Below are 20,994 nucleotides of genomic sequence, written 5' to 3'. Positions count from 1 at the left end.
CCAAGTGGTAGAAAAAAGAAAGGAAAAAAGCCAAATGCTTTCAATCTTATCTCCTTATCAGCTGTTCTACAAATTGAGTTTCTTGGTTTTTAGTAGAGTGGGGCAAAGTTGTGAATTGGTGCATGCTCCTACAACAGTGACAACGTCTTGTCTGTCAGGGAATAAGAAGCTACTGGTGCTGTTGAGTCTCCCATATTGATCGCAGCTCCCTGACCCAGTTTCTTGTGCGCCTGTGTATTTTTGTCTCTGCTTTTTGAACCAGACAGATTAGATGTCATAGCATCCACCTTTCATCTCAAAAGCTGGAAAAAAACTGCTCAGGAATGGCTCGAGGAACAACACAAAAATTCTAAAACATTCACTCAGCCTCCAAACTCCTCAAATCTCAATCCAATTGAACATCCTGCAGATAAACAGAAAGCAGCCGGATCTGTGGTGAGCCAACATCGCGCCCCATTGTGGAAGGGGGATCTACACAATATAACATAGGTGTTTTAAACATTGTGGCTGATTTGCCATTTGCGCCAAGTGTCTGTGCAACCAAACATGAACTACACTAAGGCATGAGCGCACACACAACCTCGCACACGTGCCGTTTCCTGCTCATAAGGGCCTTTTAATATCAGACAAGACTGGGCTGGTTCTGTGGGAAGCTCTGCGGGAGCTGTCTGGACATTCTGATTGAAGGAAAATCTCATTACAGATTAGCTGTAGGCAAAAATATGATTAACAGCAAGGCGGGACAATGGATAATCCTCACTCACATTAAGTTCATTCGTATTCGTACAGATAATGTCCCAGCAGGAACATGGAAAGTGTTCTAATAAGAATAGTGTACCCAACCAATCGCACTTCAACAAATTGAGAAGAGGGAGCTGGTGCATGTAAGGGACTGAGCAGCAGAACCAAGCATGACGCAAGGTCGATTTTGTTCTCTCACTTAGGTTCGTATATATTTCTTTTGTAGGCAGAGCATCTAAAAATATGAATATTTTAAAGTTTTTTTAAAAAAAAATATTCGATATTGATAAAGTCATAAAGTGAAATATTTCTGTTTTTATGTTTTCATTTGGATGATTTTTGGCTGACAGCATTTAGTATGCAGCATTTTAAATTATTAGAATATTTGAGTAAATTACCACTCAAACAATACAAATACTGTGTATGTCTTGGTCTAGTTCAGAGCAGGTAAATACGATCAGGGCCAAACCCGAGCAACTTGACAGTCCAGATAACAAACATTGCCAAGGTCTACTGGGGGAAAGGCCGGCTCTTCGCAAAGTGCTGTATGAAAGCATGTTAATGCTATGATGACAGGTAGGGGAAAGTGTTTCTGGAAAAGGTGCACAATCAACGGGAATGACCACTGCCTAGACACCCATATGGAAAAGATATATATAAATCTTATAAAGTTTGTATCTGTCTTTTGTGAAACTTATATGAAAAGCATACAAGAGTGAAAACAGATATAAGATCCCTTGAAAAATCATATAAATGAAACTTGTATGTTTTGGATACTTATTAAAAGAATATATGAAAGTAATGAGAAAGTGGCCACTTTCATGAGTAAATCATATAAGCCTTATATGATTCACTATATGACGTAGGCCACATCTTATGTAAGTCTTTTATAAGTTTTTACTGTTTCTTTTCCATTTGGGCATGATTGGTAAGAGAAGTCAATTTGAGCAACCTGGGAAAATTCAGAAGGATTGGACTGAGGCTGGTGTTAGTGCAATAAGAGTCACCGTCACACAAATCTTAAGGAACAGGATAAACTGTTGCATTCTTAATATCAAGCTACTCCTGATCCAGAGATGTCAGAAGCATTCTTATCTGGGCTAAGGAGAAAAAGAACTGGACTGCTGCTCCGTGATCCACAGTCCTCTTTTCAAATGAAAGGCAATTTTTTCATTTTATTTGGAAATAAACATCTTCGAGTCTGGAGGAATAACGGAGACAGAATCCAAGGTCTTTTATGTCCAGTGTGAAGTTTCTGCAGTCTGTGATGATTTGGAGTGCCATGTCATCTGCACACAGCTATCTACCAGAAGATTTTAGAGCACTTCCTTCCATCTGCTAACAAGCTTCATGGAAATGCCAATTTCCTTTTCCAGCAGGATTTCGAATGTGCCCACAGTGCCAAAACTCCTACCAAATGATTTGCTGAATGTGTTATTATGGTGGTTGATGGGGCAGCTGACTCACCTGACCTGAAACCCACAGAGAATCTCTGGTTTGTTGTCAAGAGGAAGACGAGAAGCCGACCCAAAAATACAAACGAGCTGCTGTCATCAAAGCAACCTGAGCTTCAGTAACACCTCAGCAGGACCGCAAACTAATCGCTTCCATGCTACACTGTACTGATGCAGTAATTTGTGGTAAAGCAACCCCAGCCAGATACTGAGTGTATAAACGAACACACTTTTCAGAAGCTGGAGATTTCTGTATTGTAAATGCTTTTTTAAATAATGGAAATATTACAATCATGTTTAGATGTGTGATTAATATAAAATACAAGAGCGCTTACTTTTTTGAGTTACATTATGAAAAAAATAAGTCAGAATATCCTATTTTTTTGGAGATCCACTGGTGCTGTATGCATTTCTGTGGATTTGAGATGACGTAGACAGGAACTAGGACTGAAGCTTACCTTTTGAATGTTTTATATATGTTTGAGAATAACAGAAATATACATCTCGAGATTAAACCATTATCTTCTTTTGTGTAATATTTGGAAGACAAGAAAATACTGACAGGGGTCACCATGGAAACAGTGCAGAAACACTTCAGCTCCCTATTTTTCATCACATGTTAAATGCCTTGTGGGAGCACATTCAAATGATACTTTTAAACATATATTTGCTAGTCATTGGCGTTTCCATTTGAAGGCACTAGCCTCAAACAACAGCGCACACTAGGAAGCTTATTCAAATAAAAAAGATCTGGGCTTGCTGGATCCTTCACACACAGTTGTCTGTCAATCAGTGTATTTATCACTGGTGTGCAATCCATTTGGACAGAAGTTTACAAGGTATGCCAACTGGGGTTATGGGGGCTCCTCCAATCTCTGGGCAAGATACAACCCCAAGAAAAAAAAAAACGAAAAAAAGAGTGCCCTGGTGTGTCCAGCGGTATGTGTATTTGGGATTGGAAAAATGTGGTATGAACAGAAAAAAAACTGTAGTATACTTTCTATATTGTGTCAGTGAATGGGTGAATTTAGAATTCAGTGTCTTTGCATGCACAGTAAGATTAGAAAAACAATATTTTTTCAGTGTTTTATAAAGAGACACTGCCGTAAATGTGACATTTGTGTGTTTTATAACACAACACAGAAGTGGCTGAAGAATAACCCCTGGCTTCAATCTATATTCAATCTGCAGAAAATTAAAAACAAGCTAAAATTGAGTTATTTTATTATTATCTGGTTTGAAATAACTTAAAAAAACCATAAATAAATTGTGTATTAGAGCTCTTATACACTTTATGGGCAGGCTTTGAGGAAGAGATGCACAGCAGTTCTCTGTCTGCTCAGGCCTGCCCATAAGTGTTTGTGCTATATGAAACACAAACTCTTAAAAGTTGGGAAAAATCTGACTACTTCAAATCCTCTTTCAAAGAAAAAAAAACTTGCAGTAAGAGAAAATCTAAATAAACTCTTTTTCCACCTAAGCTCATGCAGATGGTTTGAACGGAGCAAAGATTTAGATTTTTATCTGTGAAACACAAAGTGTCTCTGGAGACTGGGAAGGCAGTGAGACCTGTCTGTCAGCCGGTGGCAGGATGAATGATCCTTAGCCATAATGCTGCTCCTCTGCCATTACCTAGATGATATTTCTCCACTGCTAAATGTCACATCAATATTCTCTAGCAGCCAATTAATCTCAGCTCCCATGGAACCTGGTGACATCTCGCATCCTGTTGGAATACAGATGGCACCATCGCTGGACCTTTGCTCTTAACACATATTTGCTGAGAGCACTCATATGGTGCAGTTCAAATATTGTGCAACCTCGTGCATCCTTCCCTTCTTAAATCTTTCAGAGGGTTTCACAGAGAAAACTTTATTAGCAGAGGCAGCGGCAGCAGCACAGCTTGACTTTTATTCAATTGCGGGCAGAGGGTACTTCAAGGATAGATGGGAAAGGAAAACGATTTTTCACAGGATGTTCTACAGGAGGATTTAAGTCCACTGTATTTTGAGCTGTGTGTTGGGGAGGTGAGTGATAGCCTCGGTGTTAGGATGGTGACATGAGGTGAGCGGGTGATTACTAAAGACGAACAAGGTCAAATCGCTCATTGTCCCTGCTGTTGCTGTATCACTGAACTCTGGCAGAATTAAAGGCTTATGTTGAGGTGTGGTCAGAGCTGGATGCTCTTACTCACATCTCAGCAACGATTTTAGATGGCATCATTTTAGAGTAATAGCTTTGACCCTTTAAAGTCTCAACAGCAACTGTGATTCCACAAGAATTGCAGTTAATCATAGTTATACTTGCCTGATCTGTCATAGTGTGCATAGACGTATATGAGAGAAATAAAATCCATTAGAAGCCATTTAGAGATATGAGTCACCGTCACCTGAATATCCTATCAGATAATAAAGTCACTATGTAGTCTAATGATTAAGGTTTGGCTTTCCTGCGCAAACTGTACTATGGATGAACTTCCCTAGAGGTATATATTATACTAAGTGTTTTACTATTTAGGTCATGACATTAAGAGGTTGAATTTAGGCCCCAGAAGATTCAGGCTCTTCCTGCAGTAACAGCTTGTTGCTAAGCAATGCCATTTAAAAACAGCAGAGTATTGAAAAATGGGTTGTACTAAATGGGTTTCCTTTGAATCGTAAACTATAAAGAATATAGGGGCCCTGCTGATTTTAAATGGAGTGACCCTCTGTGTGTTTCAAATAATATTCAAAAGTGTATCACAGTTTGTTGCTTACCTGTCCTACATAGACCAGCAGTCTGGCATTAAGAGGACTCTCATCAGGGCTCAGCCAGAACTCAGAGTTATCGTCTGATGATACTGAGAACTGGAAATCACCTGGAAGGGAGAAAACATGATCAAAGTGTGTGCTAGTGGAAGTAGATATGTATGATCTAAGAGAGTATAATCATGCAGGGAGGAATTTCATAAGAAATGTGCAAAATAAAACGCACCACAAATGTGGTGCCCTGCCGGGAGCAGTAGTCATAGATGACATGCATGGTTACGGTGATATGAAGATTTACCTCAAATGAATTTCTAATCTGTATGTAACAACTATATGAATGGAAATAAACACTTGAACACAGATGCAAAACAGTGAGAACACGGGGCGCAGTAAGTGGAGTTCACAAACATTGTCTTTTAGTTTATAGGTAATCTCAGAATAGTGACAAATTGTATTTATTTGTTATCTTTCCTCATAAATGTTTACACGTTCATGAGTAATCAGTAATCTGAGAGACAGTGATCTTAGTTTTCAAATGTGGACTCATCCTAAGAGCAGAATAAAATCGAAATGGTATCCACACCGTCAGTTTATTTATGATTTGTTCTTGTGGATCGACATGCAAATTCATATATACTATTATCTATAAAAATGCACAATTAAGCGTAACACAGGTGGACATACCTGTAAATACAGTTTTTTGGGGGGGGCCTTTTCAGCTTTATTTGATAGACACAGTGAAAGCAGGGGCAGACATGCGGCAAAGGGCCGTGGGCCGGACTTGAACCCAGGCTGGCCGCTCTCAGCCATACGTGGTCGCCTGCTCAACAAACTGAGCTAACCCGGCAACCCAGTGAATACAGATTTCTAACAATGTTGCTGCACTGATTATTTATCTGACTAAAATAAGCTAAAATGTAGAATTGCTATTAGTAAAACAAGGTATAATCTCACTATTTCCACAGTGATTAAGAGGGTGAGTAGCAGCCATGTGCGCCTAATCAAATGCCCTTGATTAAACTGATCAAGTGTGACCACCTTTATAAAAGCAGAACTTTTGGTTTGGTGTATTTTTGTGTGTGTGTTTTTCTGGTCTGGAGCACTATTGTGTGTGTTAACACACTCCAAAGACTCAATTCCACTTCGGCAATGATTTTAGAGAAGCAATTGTTAGTACCCATTAATCTGGGAAGGGTTATAAGGCCATTTCCAAACAATTTAAAGTCCATCATTCTGAAGTGAAAAACATTATTCACATGTGGACAGCGTTCAAGCCAGCTGCCAATCTTCCCAAGAGCGGACACCTCAGAAAATTCACCCCAAGGTCAAATCATACAATGGTCATAGAAATTGCAAAATTGCACCTGAACAAACCACAAGGCTTCTGAAGCGCATGGACAGACCAGACCAGGATGAAAATGTTTGGCCATAATGCGCAGCACTACATTTGGTGACAACCAAAGCGTACAGCATATCAGCATGAACATAGCATACTAAGTGTTGAGCACAGGAATGGGGAGGGTACAGCTAAAGTTTGGCTGAAATTGGGACATTGGCACAGCAGCAAATCTATAACCGAATGGCAGAAAAAAGAAAAGGATCAAGGTGTTGCAATGACTCAGTCAAAGTTCAGACCTCAACCTGACTCAAATGCTGTGGCAGGATCTTAAGAGAGCTGTGCATAAATCAGTGCCTGGAAACCCAAATAAACACTGTAAATAAGAGTGGGCCTAAATTCCTCCACAGCAATGTGAGCATCTGATAAACAATTACTTCAAGTTGCTGCTGTTAAAGGTGGTTCTACAAGCTGTTTGGTTACACTCTGCTTATGCATTCTGACCTAGCCTTTGACACAGTGTAATAAGCCATGTGTTACTGTTTATACAAGGTTGTATTAAAAAACCTTTTAGAAGTAGCAGACTCTTTCTTTCATTATTCATTTCATAAAACGACAGAATTAAAAACAAAGAGCACACTTTCTTTTTCATATGACTATGCAATCTACAGTTGGATTCCAGCACTTTATAATCCATTTGGGAAATCAAGTCTGCTGTGTAAAATGATGAATGATGAACACTCGTGAACACAGAATGAAATGTAATAGTGCTAATGTATTGACTCTTTTCTCCTCTTGAGCACAGACTCTTTTGCTACTGCCGCTGCTGCATTCTTGAAGATAATTGTAGAACGGCACCCGTTAACTTTTCTATCTCCAGTGGATTAAAAACCGAGGCTTTGCTCTTTATTTAATTATAGTCATGGTGAATTGTGATATTGGTGCTCGACTGATGCTGCCCTTTTTTCATTCGCCACACAAGCACTAACCTCAGAGTTGACTTAACTATGTGATCAGCTGTTTCTGAATAGAGAAAGGGGCTTCCCATCTTGGGCTTGCTCCAAACACAGGTCAGTATGGTGAGACATTCTAATATTTTGCAGGTGGTAGTGTTCACTATAATAAAACTAATTTATTACTACACGATTGCAATATTTAGGAATTCTCAAACTACATGTTAAATTGCCACATTATTCATACTTTAAATATGGTTGCAAAACATAATTGAGAAATGACGTGCACACTGTCACCGAGAAGATAATATGACCTTTAAGCCATCAGCAACGGAGAGTGATACCCCAAGTGAAAGCTACACGAGGGGCTGAAATGAATGGTAATTTAATTAATAACTTCATATTCTGCAATTTGTGTAAGGGCACTTGGGGATTAGAGCTTTCAGTTCCCATAGCAACTGGGCTTGAGGGTAAGGCCATGAGGGGACTGCAATGAGATTTAGCTGTGAGATTTCTGGCATTCAGCCATAATAAAAATGTGAATATCAACTACATTAGTGGCTCCGAAGTGCTTGGATTAAGAGGGCTGTGGAAAATGTCTACTCTTTCAAATGTTCAAATGCTTCCTCAGATTGGGGACTTACTAATAGAAAAAGTTAGTTACCATCTCTGTAAGGGTGAAGGTAGCCAAATATTCTCAAGCCATAGTTCTTCCACTTTGGAGCCACTGCCAGTTTCTTCACTGTTGTCCTGGCCTGTAGTAAGAAAGAGGGAAAAAATATTGCAACTTTAATAGCAGTAAGTTAAACACTTTATCTCATGTTAAGTCACAGTGAAACATTCGGTTCACAAACACACAATGAAGCATAAAGCAAACCTCTGACCCACTTGTTCAAGTCGCAACTTAATATGAAAACGATGAAGACTAAAAGACGAGATACTGTAATAAAAGACCATGCTTTAATAAAACATAAAGCTAGCATGCTCACAGATCATAGTGAGCATGCTAGCTTTTTGCCTGGAAATTGTTGCCATACAGTTCTCATCCGACAATATTATGCATGTAGCCATTTCTTGCCATTTTTAAACTTTTTGAGACATCTGAAACTGCTACAAGTTTAGCCAGTAATGCAGTTAAGCTAAATAGGTTAGCAATTAATTATTTAGAATGATATTATCAGATTAATGTTGCTGAGCCTTTGCAGATGGCTCAGAAGGATGTAAAACACAGTGATTTCAGCTACCAGTGAGGCGCGCTCCACTGCTAAAAGCTACAGATTTTATGACAATGATGATTTACTGTTTCACAGGTTGATTTGCACATGCACTAAACACCTCAGCTAGGAGCAGCTGATGAAATGTGCTTGTGGCAGTCAATTTCAGTCAGCAAATCAATAGGTACAAATGAAAAGCCTGCTGTCTGAGGCTAAGAGCCATTTCCCCCCAAAAATAAATAAATAAATAAGAATTCTGCTGGTAAATATGGCACAGACACAGCCAGCTGCATATGTGACTTGTGCGAGCAGGGAGACTGACAGGCATGCACAACCAGTCGATATGATGTGCCTTTAGTGTTAATGCTTGAAAATACTCACTGCTGTACTTACATGAGGATAGAGAGGGAAGTGCAAGTTCTTTCTCAGCTGGGCTATAGAGGAGCCGCACCAGTCCTCAAACACGTGAAGGTTAGCCTGGCCCTTATACTGTCAACACACAATCACACACGCACAGAGGACACAGGTCAATGCACACACTAACAGCGGAATCATACGTGCTGTTAAACAGGAGATACGCTTCAGTGCTTCAGAGCTGCCATCCTGCCTAGAACGTGCTGGAATATGTGCAATTTCCTCCATGTTGCAGGAAAAATCAAATCTCTTTGAAACATGCGACTGCAGAGTGAGGTTAGAAATGTTCTGAATAACAGAAGAACTCAACAGGAGTATCGGGGGAGTGTGAACTGAGAATGTCTGGAGCAGTTTGTCAAAGCTCATCCCCTGCCCATAGTATGACATTTGTCTGAATTACACAGGGAAATCACAGGACACAGCAAGGACAGATGGTGAAACCAGTCTGCTTTGGGGCACAGTCTCCTCTCTCGTGCGCACACACACACAAATCTGTTCATATTGGAGTGGGGATGACTCTCCATAGATTTGTGTGTCAAACTTACAGTGCTATGGAAATTATGTGCTTTGGGTCACGCAATGTTTAAAATGAGAGAAAAACTCTACAGAGTGAAACAATGAAGACTGTAAGTCTTAATATCTTCACTACACACTCTGATGCGCTGTTGCACATTAGCACATAACCTCAACTCAGCTTAATGTCAAGCTCTAGGAGCACAGTGGAAAAAAATGTTTATACTTGATGATCTCGAACTGTACCAATATACTATACCACATACTGTACACACATATGGTATCCTTTTAATGTGTGACAGCAGTCTCAGCAGGTTGCCACTGTAATGCTGCCACAGATATTTACAACATCACAGAGTACTTGAGCAGTAAGCTCACTCTCTCCAATTGACTATGAAAAACGGCACAGCGAGGTTCCCCCGGTTGGATCAAAGGGAAAGATTGCTTCAATACTTTGGCCCCATTTCATTAGTTAAAGGTAACCTTTTTGTGCGTAGAGTAGGTGCTAGCTGTGTAGTCAACAAGAAGTGAGCTGTCAAATGAAGAAACCAGAGGAGTGGCAGTGACCTCATGTAAATAAAACACAATCCTCTCATTAGAGAGATTAGAGGAATGGGATATGGAAGGTTTCATGAGCAAATGTCTCTCTGACTGCTACTCTAAAGGAGAAACATGTTGATGGAGGGTGTTGTGCTCCTTCAGTATGACACAGGCATTCGAACAGATGGCATGACCTGCGTGGTCCTCGTTTCTCTCCACACTCTGCATGGTCAACTAAATGTCCGGGACACTGACAGCAACATGGCAATTACAGTTCATGAATTAACCATGGGATAACTTTGTTTTGAAAACATGTCATTCCCAAACAGTGGGACGCCTGATTTAAGCTCACATATTTATTTATTTTTTTTGGTAAATGTTCCTTTTAAAATTAAAAGAGAAAGAGACAGTTGAAAGGCTGACAGATTTAAATCTGAAAAAAGAAATGAATGAAGAAAATGGATGAGACTGCCTGATGTTTAAAAAAAAGGGGAGGCACAGTGAGGTTAGAAGGATTTAGCAGATGGGGACTAGTCCCTGTGTAAATATGCCTTATATAAAGCTTTTAATAGATTTCCTGTGGGTTTTAAAAGCAAACCTTTTTCGAGCTGACCTGCTCCCCTCCTTGTCAAATAGCAATAAGCGGACAGCTTTAAAAGTCTGTAATTAAAGTAAAGGCTATCCCTGTGTTTTTGGGCTGTAAAGGGCTTTTTTTTTTTTGGGGGTCACTTGTGTATAACTGCCTCTGTTTTGTGGGTGACAGGGACGTAAGAGCTCTGTCTGTGCTCTGGCCTTAACATGATGCTGGATACGGAGTCAGGGAAAAGGGAAGTTGTCTGTTCTCCAACTGCTCCAACTTAAACTCAATCATTTTTCTCTGAGTGTTGCTTCAGCCCCCCCCTCTCAGGCTTCAGTCCCACTATCCCTAAAGTTGTTTCTTCTTCCCTCTGACCTCTCCATTTCTGCCTCTCCATCCTTCTATCTCTGTCTTTGTTCTGCCAAATGCTGTCAGTGTCTCGACTCTCATTCTTTAGTTTCCCTGAGCTCAGCTGTTGGCTGTCACTCCACCACACTGTCTCACTCCATCTTCTTTTTGCCTCTCTTCTCATTCCTTGTTCTGCAGCGAGCGATAAAATCATACTCACATTATTTGTTGGTGTATTGACAGTGATACTGCCTGTCTGTGTTTTTCTTGTTTTGTTTTTCTACACGATGGGTATGATATAGGAATGTAGAGATTGTGTCATTTCAGATGACAGCTAGCTTTCTTTTATAGCTAACATTTATATTCAGTAACTGGCTAAAGAAGAGACAGAATGACTACTGCTGTCTTTCTTACTTTGTTGTTTTACTTCCATTTATGCAGCTGTTATTGTTTAATCCAAAATCACACTTTTAGCAATTAAGTAAACAGGCATGGGCACTATTAGGAAGCACCGTTTCTTCTACTTGAACTAACTAAATATTAAATTACCTCTGTCCATCACAATCATTCTTCTGCATCTGTATTTTATCAGAAGTAAGTCTAAAGTGGCTATGTGCTAGGCTACTTGTTGGGACTTGTAGACTTCATATATTTAGTATATGAAGTTGGGTTTTCCGGGCATGTCCCACCGGGAGGAGGCCCCGGGGCAGACCCATGACACACTGGAGAGATTATATCTCTCGGCTGGCCTGGGAACGCCTTGGTGTTCCCCTGGATAAGCTGGAGGAGGTGGCTACGGAGAGGGAGGTCTGGGCTTGGGCTGCTGCCCCCGTGACCCGGCCCCGGATAAGAGGAAGAAAATGGATGGATATTTAGTAGTAGGCATGGATTCTGCTTAAATTGCTAAATGCACTATCCATCCATCCATCCACTCCCGCTCATCCTTTTTCAGGGTCGCGGGGGGGCTGGAGCCTATCCCAGCTGTCTTAGGGCGAGAGGTGGGGTACACCCTGGACAGGTTGCAGGGCTAACACATAGACAGAGACAACCATTCGTGCTCACATTCACTCACGCATTCACACCTATGGGCAATTTAGAGTTCCCAATTAACCTATCCTCACTAACTGCATGTCTTTGGACTGTGGGAGGAAGCCGGAGTACCCGGGGAGAACCCACGCAAACACGGGGAGAACATGCAAACTCCACACAGAAGGACCCTGGCCTGATGGTGGAATTGAACTCAGGACTTTCTTGCTGTGTACACTAGAAAATATATTCATATTCTTAGAAAAAAAATAACTATTATTAGCAACTTGGGTTTATTCGCTGCTCTCAAGACACAGCTGTGTTTGGTTCATTTGAAGATAAATTTCCCTACTTTTATCCTATTACGTGTGACTGAAAGTTCACCATAAATACAACATGTGCAACATGTTGACATAGAAAGCAACATGTAAATATGTACAACCTACAAATCCACTCTCTTCTACTATCATGTTGCACCAATGAACTGATATAGCGTACATATTTCAACCGTCTACTTTATATGAAGAATATGGTAAAACATATAGCATATAAACAGCAGTAATACACTGAAAGCATACTTCCTTAATTCTTAAAGTTTTAACAGTCAGTTGTGTTTAAACGCAACCTGCGCCCAGTCATCCTCCTTTGTAAATGTAGGTATAATCTTGCCCATTAGTTTCTCTTGTTCGAATTCATTTCTTCTTCCCTGTTCATCCACACCCTGCTAAATCTCAAACTATTCCAGATATTGTTCAAACACCTGGCCCACCATATGTGACAAAAAAAAACCCAAAACAAAAACAAAACAACATTACCTCTTTTGCAATGATCTGCAATTATATTCAACTTCTTTTCTCCTCATCAAATTCCAACTATGAACAAACAAAATCTACTTTAATTGTCCAAAATGAATACATCATTCAGATATAGATGTGTGGCACAGAGCTACTTCAGCTTACTTACAAAAGTATCTGCTGATGATAAAGAGCGCTTTGCAAAAACACTTATGTTAGAGAACTGCATTAAGCTGGAAAGCGTTACAAAGTAATCAGAGACTTAAGATATTTAATCACTTCACACTGATGATTGTCTAGAAATTGTGGACAATTAAAAGGAGACAATTTTGTTCTGTTATTACTCTCCTTAAGTGGGCACCCAGCTAAGATGGTACCAAAGGCACAATGTAGAATACTCAATGAGGCGAAGAAAAATCCCAGAGTAACAGCTAAAGGCTCAGAGAAATCACTACAGCTGGTAACGTTTTGCTCATGAGAATGGAGATGTGTAGAAAGAGTTTGTGTGCTGGTGCCTTTGGGCCTAGACAGCTTGCCGTCATCGGGTTTATCGAAGGGTCTTACAGTGGGGCAGCTAAAACTAAGTAGGAGATGGAGCAAGCAAATGACCCTTTTAAACATTAAAGTAAATGTATTACAGAGTGGTTCAAACAAATAATAATAACAATAATCTAGAGTGGCCAAGCCCTAAAAGAGATTCCAACCATCCATATATGACCTGCATTTGTTGGAAATGCTTCTCCAAGAGAAGTAATTTATGGCATCTGTCAAACATGAGGAGCGAAGCAAAAGAACAAGAAAAAGGACAAGAAAAGGGAGCTACCCGATTAGGAAGGGCATTTAATCTAAAGCATCAAATACTGTATCGTACACTACTCTTATCACACCACACATTTCCCCCAGAAAACTACATACATTCTGCGAGCGTGTCTTTCACCATATCTCCTCTCTCTCATCCATCTGGCTGAACCATCAACCCAGCAAACAAATAAAACTTTCTCGTTTTTCCATCTCTCTTCTCCGCAAGGCTCTCCCTTTCTCAAAATCTGGTGCAGCCTTCTGCGCTTCCCACTGGCAGCAAGGCACTGACAAATGGCTGCTCAATGTACCCACTGACGAGCTTTCACACCAACTGACACTATTAATCCCTATTGGGTAAGAAAAGTGAGACATGATGTTCCTATCCAGAGCAGATTGGGGTATATACAACGCCACTTTGCTTGCTCACATGGGACATGCAGGACAGCAGGCATTAAAACTCAGTGTTGATACATCATAACACTGTACTATTTGTAAGTGTTGAATAAATAGGGAATAATTGAACGTGTACTATAATTCTATGATATAAACTTATATTTATAGGAAACATTTAGTCTCTCCCCCTCCTGTCTCACCTTCCTCTTTCCATTAGTAATTTAGGAAAGAAAAGTAAGTGGGATAAGAAGGAAGGTACAGTGAGGGGAAGAAGCACTATATGGACACAGATAATGAGAACTCATTTCACACAGTGAGAGCAGCAAAAAATGGAAGACACGGTTTATATGATCTAGATCCCAGCCTCATCAACTACTGTAATGAGGGTTTGTATAATCTGCCATCTGTCCTACAATTACATATCTTCAGTAATGCCAAAGATGTAACATGAGGGGGATGGATAGGCTGCAGTAGATACGTCAAACTGAGGAACATAAGACAGGGTACGAGGAACGAGCAGCATTTTTTCTTATCTCAAACGCTTACACGTAAATGGCAGATAAGAGAAATCACAGTTATTCACCAGTCGGCATTTTGAATAGACAGAAGAAAAAAAACAGACAAAATCAATAGTGAGAGGGAGACAAATATCAGATGTCTTCTCCTGCATCTTCACCTCATATTACTGAGGTATGAGGAGGGGATCGGAGAGCAGACAAAGATCTGATTTGTCCTGCAGTCTTGTCACTCCATGTGTTTCTGTGCGAAGAGACAGCTGTGATGACTGCTTCCATATGAATCATGTGTCTGTGTTGTGCCACAATATCTTCCTCACTTCCCTCGAGTGGTAAATAATAGGCTGTCAAAATCTGTTTCACCAAAAGTACAGACATAAAGATACTTTCAGCTCCACCAAGAGCCAAAAGACCAGACACTTTAGTCAGTCAGTCAACTTGGAGACTGTCATCCTCCACCTGTCCTGCTCAGTGCACTAGAATTGAAACCAGGCTTAATACTTTAAACATAATATATCTGGGAATTACGATATGACTAAGTTAAATCTCTGCTCCCTGTGGCTTTTAAAATATCAGTGACATGTAAAAAAACATGAAAGTTCCTCTGATATCAACGTCTACAATGACTTAGCAGACTACTAATCCTTCTTACCATCACTTTCTTTCTGCATGTGACTAAATAAAATTGTTTAAGAAGCTCAAATTCTCCCTAGATACATGTCAGCTTTGCTGCAAATGACTGTTTATCCATTCTTGCCTGGCTAGTGCTTGACTGCTAAAAAGTGGGGCAATTTGCTTTCTTATCTGTCCCATGTCAGTGCGTTTAAAGTGCTGATGTCACCTTTGAATGAGCAAGCACTCTTGGCCAAAGACCCTCATCAAGTCACCAGTGTTTACCTGTTGCAAGCCACACAATTTAAATGTATTAAAAGTGATTAAAGTGCCTCTTTTTCTGTCTAGGTTGTTTTTTTTCCCCATTTTGCAACTGAATTTATGTGCATGTGGCTTAGGACTGCTTCTGAATGTCCATGTGACCTCTGCCAGTCTGTGACGGCAGGCATATGGCACCACTCTACCTCTGCCAGTATGAGTCTACGCCTTTGACAGTGCCAGCTCAGTGGCCCCACAGACCTCTACCATTTTGGCTGTGCACCAAGAAAACAAGTTAATGCTGGTAATTAGGACAGAAAGCTAGTGAGGAGAGCGGAGGAAGAGCTGCTGCGCTGCATGGTTTCTGACAAACTTGGCTTAGGCCTGACATAGCAGAGATAAGAAAGGATTTTTGAGTGTTGAACTTCCAAGAAATTCTTGAAATATTTGATAGAATTATGCAGGATTTCCAGAAAACTCACCGATACTAAATGACAGGGTGCTTTAAGAGTAGGCTGGAAATCAGTCAAAGAAATGCCATGTCGACGTTTAAAAGGGAGCTGTGACGCTAGTCATGCCTAATGTAAGATGTTGTGGGTGTGGATGTTGCAAAATTTATTTTCCTTCTGCGGCTGCTTTGCTTTTTCATTCCACACCATGAATAAGAAAATATGTTTGGTCAATGAAATCACTTACATGTTTCTGAGTGCAAAAACATATCCTGTGATCTGCAAAATGATAAAACACAAGGCACAGGAGAAAAAAAAACATAATAAAGCTCCTTGCTATGATCAACCCTTGAAATCTATTTAGATTTGTGCAATTAGTCTACATGGTCCAGTATCAGACTGCCTACTTGGCTGTGATCCTAGCTTGGCTGTTTCATATCAATGTGACTCCTCATTTTCTAAGTAGCACCGCTTTAAATTATGCCAAAACCATCACCACATTTAGATGCAGCCCCTCGCTATTTAGACAACAGATGTTTGCAGGGCATATTAAATCAGAAAAGCAGACATCATCCGCATATGACTGCTTTAAAAGCCAAATGAGAGTGTTTGGCTGTTTTGTTGCTGAGAGAAGTCATGACGGCAAAGAGAAGCTAACCTGAGACCAGCTCACAAGAGTCTGCTGAAATAATGCAGTTACTATAACAATATTAGGCCCATACTGCGCTCAGCACTCCTCTAATCTTGCCTTGGACAAAAGATTACATGCATAAAGCTTTATGGAAGCAGCAAGAAATCAGAGTAAAAAGCAGAGAACCTATGTGAACTGTCCACTGTGTGCTGGAAGATCATGCTGGTTTTAAGCAAAGACTTTGTAGTTAAACTTTACCCCATTGGAAAATTACTAATTCATCACATGTCCCAGGCTACAGACACACATACATACATGCACAAACCTATAATTAAACCCTGCTGAACAGATTACTCTTCTACAGCTGCTTTCTCTATCAATAATCCACTGCTTAATACGCCTGTCTGCTGCTCCTGTTGTTACAGCAGGTGTGTCAACTACACACAAAAGACAGCAAAATCACATCACTTCAGTCATGCATGGCTTGAAATGTAATCATTATTTTGGATCAAATATTTTCATCCTGACACAATAATTTATCCTAATAATGATAAATTGCAGTTTGATGTTTCAATAATGCCACCAGAAATTGCCTGGATCTCTGCCTGACCTCAAATACCAACTGCAGTTGAAAGGACAACTGATAGAAAATGAGGAGACGACATCCACACTAAGTGGCCTTGCCAAATTGAGTGGATTAATTACACAAACAGCAAAACAACCAAGGGATCACAATAGCCCTGTCTGCAAGATGCAAGAAAGGCTTTAAATGGAAGATGAATGAGTGATATGTGCAAAGTGAGAAATCACACCAAATGAAAATGAGGGAAAATTATTTGTACTACCTCTGGTTTCCAGGGTAATTTCTTGGTGTGCTGGCTGAGGAACTTCCGAATACGGGTGTGATCTCTGCCGTCAGCCCCTGCTGTCATTGGCTCGTCATCCTTGAAAAAATACAAAAGAAAAAACAGCACTTTTGAAAATCAGTTACCATAAACCAACGCTGATAAAAGGAGTCGACTAATGACAGTCATGGATCTCAGCGGTTAGACTAAGGCCATACATTCATGAAAGCACAAATCCATTCACCCATTCATCCATCCATCGATAACTGAGGTAATCGGACTCTCCAGATCCTGCATATAGTGACTGATATATGAAATGAAAACACTTACTGTACATTGTGAAGTAACAGGCCAAGCAAACAACTTTATTTCCCTACTGTTAAAACCTTGTGTAAATTCCTCCGTACTATTCACTCCTAATCCAGCATTTTGAATTGCCAAAGCCCTAATGTCCAACATACTCCAGTTATTCACCCTGCGGCCAAGATCTTTCCTCCAGGGGACTAAGCCTCATGCTCCAGCCAGAGCACTGCAGGACTCTTTCTCTGTGGTCTGCTAAGAGGCATGTACATGCTAATGCTGCGCTGTGACGGGTGGGACAGAGCAGAGAGGAGAGCAAGTTCTCAGCCAGCTATGAGGAGATAAAAGGCTGTGTGCCTCCCAGAGGAGGAACAAAGTCACAGAGCTGTTAAATGAGTGGCAAAGCATCCTCCATTTAGCAGAGATGTCAAAAGAGGCACACCTCCACTGAGAAAAGCTGGAGAGGTTTTCAGCACCCCTGAAATGAGGGGCTTTTGTGGAGAAGGCGCTAGTGTTTGCAAAAGATTCAGGGGAGGCGAAAAAAAAAAAGAATATTTTTTTAGAGTGGAGGAAGCAAAGAGCCAGAGCTGTCAGATGCCAAGCCTTTGATTACTTTTTTAACTTCCAAGGGAGAGAGATGAAGGAGGGCAGGGAAAATAATGATGAAGAAATGTGACAACAGGCTCCCCTCCTGTCTGTCACCAGAGGAGCGTAAAGTACCTGATGTTTGTGGGTACCAAAAGACTCACAAACAGACTAGTTTTGTTGCGTTTGTGCATGGCGTGCACAAACACACACACACATATATATAGATCAACTCAACTAAGGACAAAACATTTATATTGCATCAGCTGGTGTCTCATATAAATCAAAAACAACAGAAGAACAAAAAAAGTATGAGAAAGGACTCAGCGGTCAGTCTGATGAATCAAGAGCTGTCTGAACACTAGCAAACTAAATCCCAGTGCCTGAAGCAAAATTATTTTTTTGACACATTTGCTGGAAAGCTTACATGATGCTGAATCACAAATATTTTTGCTGTTTTACAGCCTTCAACAGCAGATAAAGTTGTATTAGTAGAACTTTAGTTATGAACCAATAACTGAAAACCTCGCTAATTAAAAGCCCCTTGCTCAGTCTTTAATGAATCCACAGTTAGACTTTTTAAAGAGGCACATCTCTAAATATTAATTTCCACAAAGCTCCATACTTTGACCAGTTTTCTTTCTAATATTACTAAGCATTCATTATGATTATTATTGCGATCCACTCATCCTTCTTTATGTTTGAGGTGTTGTTTATCTCAGCATAAAAGCTGCAAATCTCGGTAGCCAAATGTCTTATTGTAAAGTTTAGACCTTGGGCTGTCTCGGTGACATTGCTTATTATAAGCAAACCAAGAGTCTCTTGTTCCTGACAAGTCAGCTTTAACTGTTTACACGTGGGAGTGCTGTTTGAATGATGATTAAAGACCATTCGTGTACAGCACATTAGAGATTTTGTAGTGCGTGGTTACTGATTGTAATTTAAAGAGGCAATGTTTTAGAAATAACTTGAAAGAACAGACTTTACTTCTTGACTGTGGACAGTAATTCACAGGGACACAACTCAGTAAACTGCTGCCTCAGCGTGATCTAACTCAAAGTCTGCTTATCGATGCAATACTAAAAGGTACAGTTAACTCATTGACCCGAGGCTGCACTACATTCTTCATCAGCTGTATCTCCTTTTTTCCACTATAGTGTGTATTGACTTTCCACTTTGACAAGTTGTTGCTATTACTTACAGTGCACAAATACTTGCAACGTTTTGCAGGACTCATTATTTCAGACTTACAAATCTCATTGTTCGCTGGCACAGGGCCCAGAACCATGTTATCATGTTTTACTGATAATTAATGTTGATACTAACTGGGGCCTGTCAGATGACATTATATATTAGAAGTTGCATCAAGGCAAAACAGGAAATATCAATCACACTGATGAGACTGCCTATTTATCATATGTTTACAACGCTATTTACCTTTTTGACTTTCACTCAAATGGAATAACAAATGATCTATTACACAGCGCACACAGATCTGCTGTGGGAGGAATGAATCAGGGACATAAGGAGTTGAGTGATAGAACCGATCAGAGAGATTTTATCACTGAAATCCATCCATCTCGACTGTCAAAACCCTCGCTTTTGTGGGTGCTTGCCTCCCAGCTGTTTCCTTCCAGACTCCACATGTTCAGAGAGTGAAATTCAAATGGATGACCTTGCTGATCCTAGGCTTGGAAAACAGCTGGGAACAGTGTCCTGGAATACCAATGAGCTTAATTAATCTGCTTTGCTAAACACAAACAAGCACCAGCATCTGCAAAAATCGGTATCGCAGAGAACGGGAAAGAGGGGCAGGGAAGTGGGGCTCATCTCACAAATCTTTTTTTTTTCCCCTCCACCATCCTTCACTATTACCAGCCAACTAAGACAGATTCCACAAGTCCACAAATCCTAATTTCCATCCATGTGAGACTTGATAACCACAGTGGACTAATTGCATTAAATTAACTTCTTTATTCATATTAACTGCCCCACAGGTATACAGTATGTTAATTAGCCCTAACATAATAGTAATAATTCTTCCGATTTTGCATGTTGTAGTTCCAGTGAATCAGCAGTGGTTCCTGGTAACTGATTGATCTAATTAAAATATGGAAATAGATGCAAAGACACTGGGATATGACTAGTGACTAATCACAAATTATTCATCATTTATAATAATGACAAAAAATATTTATGGGGAATAACAGAAAAGTAAGAAAAAGAGAAAAAGAGAAGGAATAAGAAAGATAACACGGGACAAATGAAAGGTAATAAACACAAAAGAGGTAAAATATTATCAGTGGCAAAATAAAGAGGAACAGGAACAACTGGGAGAAGTTTGATAACAGTGCACGGTATGTTTAGGAAGTCTAGTCCTCAGAAATCCCTCCGGCACAGCCAATGTCTGAAGTGAATGTAGACTGCCAGAATCCCTTTCCCATCTGTCTTTACTGAACAGACCAAACAGACCACTGTCTGCTTCGTTCCTGAGCAGTAGCAGATAGCTCTGTGCAGCATTACACACTCACCAGCACTGGTGATCTGTATGTGATGTGACTACAGCTGAAGAGATGGATTTTCAGTTCGCAACTTTCAGGACACACTGGGATCCATAAATTTACAGTTTCTTTCTAGCACAGTTAAACAGTAAGAGGGGAAAAAATAACATCAATTTATTTTATTGAAAAAATAATAACAAAACTGTGCTAGCTTAATTTAAATGAACAGGCACAAAGGCAAGTTCTCAGGCCTACAGCTAGACTTTCCTCACTGCAGTAGTAACAAAGTAAAAAAAGCACAGCACATTTTCTTATCCTTACCCAAGGCTAACTTCAACATCCAAATGATAATCTAACTTAAAAAAAAGGAAATGAAGCGCCACGGGTTGGCTTGATTTTAATCTTATTCTTGTCATTTTGTTGCTTTTTAGTACTTTACATCATTAT

General features: G+C 40.1%; 1 protein-coding gene across 1 annotated transcript in view; it reads right to left on the bottom strand.

Annotated features, from left to right (window-relative positions):
- Window positions 1-20,994, bottom strand: part of b4galnt4a (beta-1,4-N-acetyl-galactosaminyl transferase 4a) — a 127,474-nt gene that overhangs the window by 55,747 nt on the left and 50,733 nt on the right. The window contains exons 4-7 of the mRNA XM_039615903.1: window positions 17,162-17,260; window positions 8,839-8,934; window positions 7,896-7,986; window positions 4,952-5,052 (exon numbers count right to left, since the gene is read on the bottom strand). Coding sequence (XP_039471837.1) covers window positions 4,952-5,052; window positions 7,896-7,986; window positions 8,839-8,934; window positions 17,162-17,260 — 387 coding nt within the window. The remainder of the gene's footprint in view (window positions 1-4,951; window positions 5,053-7,895; window positions 7,987-8,838; window positions 8,935-17,161; window positions 17,261-20,994) is intronic.

This window comes from Oreochromis aureus, linkage group 7 (genome assembly GCF_013358895.1).
Source record: "Oreochromis aureus strain Israel breed Guangdong linkage group 7, ZZ_aureus, whole genome shotgun sequence".
Lineage (NCBI taxonomy): Eukaryota > Metazoa > Chordata > Actinopteri > Cichliformes > Cichlidae > Oreochromis > Oreochromis aureus.
The sequence above is the reverse complement of the archived record's forward strand: the minus strand, read 5'-3'. Positions and strand labels throughout refer to the sequence as shown.